This window comes from Hevea brasiliensis, chromosome 6, assembly GCF_030052815.1.
Source record: "Hevea brasiliensis isolate MT/VB/25A 57/8 chromosome 6, ASM3005281v1, whole genome shotgun sequence".
In the NCBI taxonomy this organism is placed as follows: Eukaryota; Viridiplantae; Streptophyta; class Magnoliopsida; order Malpighiales; family Euphorbiaceae; genus Hevea; species Hevea brasiliensis.
The window spans coordinates 51,612,115-51,619,275 of NC_079498.1; the positions used below are offsets into that span (position 1 = coordinate 51,612,115).

The following is a 7,161-nucleotide window of genomic DNA, read 5'->3' on the forward strand; positions in this document are numbered from 1 at the left end:
TTCAATAGCCTTACAAAAGTGATTTTGATTAGTGATTTAAAAGATTTATCTTATTTTACAATGTTAGATCATAATTTTTTGATATCAATATTATTGATTGTAAAAATTATATACATAGAAAGAGAGAGAGAGAAGCAAAGAACTTAAACAAATGTTGGACTACATTTGGTTAAAATGGATCCAACTCTACTAAGACCTCTTTATAATGTGAAAAGTATGATCAAGGAATCATTAATTAATGGTTAAATACAAGTAAAATTTTTATCTACACTGAGTGTTTCTACACACAATCAAAGAAAACTATGAACAAGCATTTATCTGTAGGACTTATCATGATTTTAACTAATGTGTTATTTTATTGATTGGTTGGGTGTATACACTCAGATATAGGAAGATTTACTCTAAATACAAAACTCAATTTATATCAGCAGTGGGTAATGGGACATCTTGTGCACCCCACTTTTTCATTCTTTCAGATGCCTCTTCAACCTAAAATTTAGATTTTAAATATTAGAAAAATGGGGAATCAATTGCTCAATATACAAGTGAATCAATGATATGTACCTCCTTGTTCCAGTTGGTTTTATAGATAATATAAACAAGGATTAGTGTCTGAAGAAAAGTCCCGAAGATCATACCCATCCAAATTCCCTGTATAAATTCTCAATTATTAGAATCTAAAATGCTTGAAAATTTTGCGAATATATAGTAAACAATGGCTATATACACTTGTACCTGTACATGTAAACTTGTTCTATAACCAAGAAGAAACCCAAGAGGGAGTCCAACTACGTAATAACAAAATAAGTTTATATAAGCAACCAAAGCTTGCCAGCCTCCTCCCACAGCAACACCTACGATAGATATTTCATGAATTTTTGCATGGGACAAGATCCAATTATATGCATGTAAGTATTAAGGTATACCTGATATTACTGGCTGAATACTATTAAGGATCATTGTTATACCTAGAAGGTATGCCAACTTAGCCACTGCTTTCCTCATCTCTAAGCTATCAGTAAAGATGATGGAGAACTCATCCTTAGTTGCCAAAATAATGCCTGCACAAATTATCCCTATAAGGAGGGACTCTATGCATGTGACTATCACAGAGTATTTTGCAGCTCTAGGATGTGCTGATCCCAGCTCATTAGAAACTCGAACGCTGCGAGAGACAAGGCAATTTCAATTCAAAAATGGAGGTTTCTAATATTGCAATTTCTTGAGAAGGAGTAAAAATAAAAATTTTTAACCTTATAGCTGCATTGATTCCAATAAATAGCATGCCTTCCCAACCATTGATGTTCATGCTGTAATGAGAAATTAAACAAAAATAAGTCATTAATTAAAATATGCATAAATGATGATCAATTAACTAATGAATTATGCAATAAGCATGTACAGATGGTATCTGAGCATTATAAAATTAAACATACACAGGTAAGGGATTTATCACCAGATAGAAAGGGAGCCAACAGCAATAACAGGATCTTCAAGATGTCCTGTGAGAACAATTATGGTCATAAAATACCAAATCTCAAGGCAAATCATCACAGCTGAAGCTATAGAGAGTCTAACAAAACCCCATATGTCCTTAAAGGCTAACCAAGATAGACCAGTCCACCCATCCTTGCACCAACCAACCACATAAACCACCTGAGCCAAAGTAATGCCCCAAGCTGAGACATCATAAGCCGCAGCAGCACCAGCTAAACCCCATTTGAATACAGTAATGAAGAGATAAAGCACCCCAATATGTATAATTAGAGCTGCAAAACCAATCCATGCCAAAAATCCAACCTTGCTTTGTGCCTGCAAGAACTTTTGGGTAGGGAAATTGACAGCCAGTGAAAACATTTGAGGGATAACTTGAATTGTAAATTTGCCTGCAAGTTCTGCTATATTAGCTTCTTGTCCGAGGAGCACTAGAATTGGAGTGGCATATACATAAAGCGGTAATAAAAAGAAGCAAGCAACAAATAAGATTATCCAAGAGCGTTGCATGTATACTCCAAGTAATTCTATTTGTCCTGCTCCAAATGCTTGCCCACATAGTGTCTCGAGTGCACTTCCCATACCAAACTGCATATTCATGAAAAGCAGTGACCAATTAATGGGCTAGGTAGAAAAATACAAAGATAAATTAAAGAAAATGAATACAGATGTTGAGGGGAAATAATCAAACCAAAAAGCCAAAAGAAAAGTTGGCAATGACAGAGAGAGAAATTGCAACAGCAGATAGCTCAATATCTCCAAGGTGACCAACAAATATATTGGTGAAGGAGTTAATCCCATAATTGCAGAGGATATTAAATGCTATAGGAGCTGCAATGGCCCATAACTTTGAAGACTCCAAAATGCAAATGTATTTGGCATCCTCAAAGTTTTGTATAGGAGGATAATCTCCACCCTCATTATTAATCAAAGTGGAAGGTGCAGGGTGGAGATCGGTGGTTTCGAAGAGGGAGATGTGATCAGGCATGCCATTGATTGACGATAAAGTGCCATGTGACTCCTTTTTTTTCCTGGGGGACAATTTAGCAGAGGATGAATGACTGCTCCCCTCTGCTCTAAATGTGCCATTTTCTTTATTATTCGCAATTTTTGCTCCCTTTTGATTAGAACCCTTTTCTTCTTTGCAAGATTTAGATTATTTTTTTGTTATGAGAAAAATTCTCTCTCATTTTTTGTTATTGAGAAGGAATACATATGGCAAGCTATACTATTGTTTGTTGCTAGAATGGGATCTACAAATGAGGATAGCCAAGGAAAAATGTAAGCAACAACAGATATGTGAGAGGGATGGATGGTTGACTCAGTCTCTTGGTTTTAGGTATTTGTCTGTAGATACCACTATTACTTTGGTTTATCAAGGTTTCTTGATATGGTACTCCGCGACCCACCATACAATGTTGCAACATGTCCAAGATCATAGTTTTTGGGTCATGGCCCATTTATGATATGTCCTCTTGTATTCAGAACATGAGTTGATAAGTGCATGAATATGGGCCTATACAGGTAGCCTAAGTTTTGTTAAATTATTTGGTTATTATAAATAAATATTAATTATTTAGTGGAAGCCCATATATAATCATATTGTTATCATATTAGTAACGATTTTATATTAAGCACTATCATTAGCAAAATATATATTATTGTATATATCAAAATGGTAATTATTATATCATGTTTAATATATAATATTTAATTAATATATTTAAAATAACAATTTAACGATTACAAACTATTAAATGATATATTGTTTATAATAACCATAATGATAATTATATCTTCAAATATAGTTTTATAATCCATATTCCTAATATTGTATCTTATGTTACCATAATTATATAACACTTATAATAGAATATGTTAATAATAATAATGTCGTCTGTTGATATAGGTAAATAATATTTACCGAATCTTAATAACCATAATAATATCATACTTATTGGGATATTATATCTAGCCCAGTGGAATTAAATTATAATAATCAATACATTTGCATATTGATTGGTAAACTATCATATGATAAATGTGATAAAATGTACAAATATATATTGTATATCTTACTTTATATGCTAAAAAATTTGCCACATCTTAACATATACCAATTATTAACATAATGATTATTTATTATATTATATATCATATAATCTTACGAGTATATTAATATCTATAATGGATTATTATCTAGTCTATTTAGAACTAGTAGAATATGATCATTAAATCATACATGATAATATTAAATATTTACAGATAAAGTATATCATAATAAATATATTAATAATATTTTGTGTTATAGTTATTATATGTAATATTGTATTATATTACCGGAAATGTAATGTGGATATCATCTTATGCTAATAATAATGTTTTATATCATCATTTATCATTATTATATCCCTAATTATTGCCCTTATATTACTTTAATATTGAGATAATACCAATATATTATTGTATGATAATTTACTATTAAAAAATATTTTAATTAACAATTGAAATAAAAATCAACTTCTTATTTTAATATTTTTGGATTTCAACTGAAAAATTTTATTTTATAAGTATCCGAAATAAATTATAATAAACGTAATTCATGATGGGCCATAAATGAAACGTAGATGGCTAAAATTTATTTTAGTATAAGATGGAGCAAACAGACCAATTGTTTAGCAAAATTAGTATAATATTACACATAACTATTAAGTTTGATAATTATAAAATATTATATTACCTAATATCATTATATAATATATGATTATAGTTATATTCATCATCATTATTATTTTATTATTGTATATAGTATGCAATGATACTGTGAACATAGTTAATATCATATATCAAATTATTAATTAATTTGCAAAATATTTATAAAGAGATATAATGATAAATCCCAGATAATAAAAATATAATGTATAATACCAATAAACAATAAAAATGATAGATACTAGTAAATGATATTCACCATACACCTTATTTACTATAACCAATAACTCATTAATGGTATTGGAATATAACTATTATATTCAGATGAAACTAATTATTATTAAGTAATTTGTCAAATGATAATATTAGTGATTATGAGTATACATTTTACCTGATTATCATGATTATATTAAAATTGGTATATCTAAATATATTACGCAATTATTATATATAATTTACGCTAGGGATATATGTAATTATCCAGAATAATTATTTATAATACCTATGATTATGTGATAACCTATATCATATTATGTTAATTACTATTATGATAATCAGAAAATATATTATACATATTAATATTAGTCATGCCCATAATATAATAATGGTGGTATTTAATACATAATCATATATTTACTAAGATGTTATTAATATAACTGCTTACTAATAATATATTAAATTATAAGATAACTAATAACCCATTCACATTAATAATATATAATTGTTATTAATATATTATTATTTGATCATTCATAATTTACTAAATAATATTAACAAATTGCCTAATATTAATATCTTCAACACTATAATGATAATAATTTATCATAACCCTAGGTAAAGGTATTATAATATTAAGAATATCACACAAAATACTATTTAGCATATGGATTGATATACCAGTAAATAATATCAATAAATTAAAGCAAAATGATTAATAAATTATGATAATATTACATATTTATTAAAAATATTTACACATGAAATGTTATTAATAAATTATATAAATACATGATAAAAATATTATTGATAAGTTAATATACTATTATATTATATTTATGATATATTATATATCAATTACTATAACATTATATGATTTCTAATGATTATCATATAATATTCTCAATCGTTATTAGTACTTGTATTAAATAATAATATTAGTTATTGAAAGTATAACTTAATGTATATAGTTTCATTATTAATTTATAATAATATACTCTATCGTTTAAATTGTGAAAAGTAATTCTAGTTGGTTTTAAAATATTATATTTTGTTATCAGCTTGATTAATATAACTATAAATATATCAATTTATATATGTTTAATTGGCCTTTCTTGAACTCCCTCTTGGGTTTCTTCTTGGTTATGGAACAAGCTTACATGTACAGGTACAAGTATTTATAGCCATTGTAGTATAAATTATAGTATATGTTAATTATTAGTTTACAATGACTAATTAAAATTGAGTATACTATATACCCATTATCAAAAAATATATAATATAATAACTAATAATTATTAATCATATATTAACATCAATGATATTATTGTTTAATATACTAATAATCATATTACTAAATATAGATAATATTAGGTATATTATAGGTATCTATTGCATATATAATTAATAAATTACTAATTTTGTAGCGAAAAGTATAGTATAATATGTGGTATATTATTAGGCTAATATTGACGTAACACCCCCATACTAAGTAGTCTATACATTCTACTGTTCCGGTGACCAGTGTTTGTCCGGACAGTAAGGATATTTAGAACCATGTTTAAGTCATCTAGAAAAGTTATAAATAAAAATTAATAGAAATCATATGAAGGTTTTGAAGAACTGTTTTCTTAAATTCTAGCTAGCACTCTACCGAAATTTCTTTAAAATTTTTAAAATCCCGAATTAATCAAAATTCAGCTTATAACATAAACTTCATTTAAAGCTTTTTAATAATTATTTATTATTACTTTATATTTTAGAATGAATTGAATTTGTTTAAAATCCCTTGTAGTATATTTAATGAGTTATCGGTAGGCGAAGTTCGGTAATTCATTAGGTATACTACTGGATCATATTATGCCTTACAGATGGGTAAGGTGTGACAATTGATCTTTCCCATGTAATATATTATCATGCATTATAATATACTAGTTAAGTGTGCGTATACATTATATATACTATCAAGTTAATATGATTATACAATGTTATAATCAAGGCTAAGGTATAATGAATCATTATGTTTAAATATTAAAAAATAGGATTGTAATAATAATTACAATTTTGATTCTATTACATAATTGATTATATTGCATTAGGTTGCACTCTACCAAATATAGCCTTAGAGCAATGTGATAGTGTTGTCTTTACACTTTAATTTATAACATAAAACTCTTTTAGTTTTAATTTGATTAACATAAAACTTTCTCTTTCCTATTATAATGGGCAAGGGTAAATATTTGCTAATAAGTTATTGAATATAGATTTACTCAACTAAAAATACATGTGTTAATATTCTAAATATTTATAAAGTTTATTTCATAGTTACTCTATTCAAAATAAATGTTATAAAATTATGTAATTATATTGGTATATTAATTAATAATACTAAAATATTACAATATATTAACAATATTAATAAATGGCATACTTATCATTTTATAATAGTGTATATATTATATGATTATTGTTTATTAATATTATGATACTATATTACATTTGTAATTTAGCAAATTAATCAATAGGGTCATATATTATAATCATATATGGTTAATATCTTATTAGTATACAACCCATATTACCTTTTATAACTATTTATTTTCTAGTAATATCACGGATTATAATATGGCTATTAATTAGCTTGATATCATACCATAGCAATTATTAGTATATTTCATATTTGGTAATTATTGAGTATTTCAGATAATCTAATTGTAAGCACCCCTATATTCATTAGTT

At 26.4% G+C, this 7,161-nt stretch overlaps 1 protein-coding gene across 1 annotated transcript; it reads right to left on the bottom strand.

Annotated features, from left to right (window-relative positions):
* Positions 1 to 348: 348 nt before the first annotated feature.
* On the bottom strand, positions 349 to 2,650 carry LOC110665672 (protein DETOXIFICATION 34-like; the record flags this gene model as incomplete). Its single annotated transcript, XM_058149293.1, has 7 exons — positions 349 to 489; positions 565 to 651; positions 736 to 854; positions 927 to 1,165; positions 1,254 to 1,310; positions 1,457 to 2,082; positions 2,186 to 2,650. Coding segments are annotated over 7 exons (1,668 nt in total), but the record flags the coding sequence as incomplete, so codon positions are not given.
* Between the last annotated feature and the right edge of the window lie 4,511 nt (positions 2,651 to 7,161).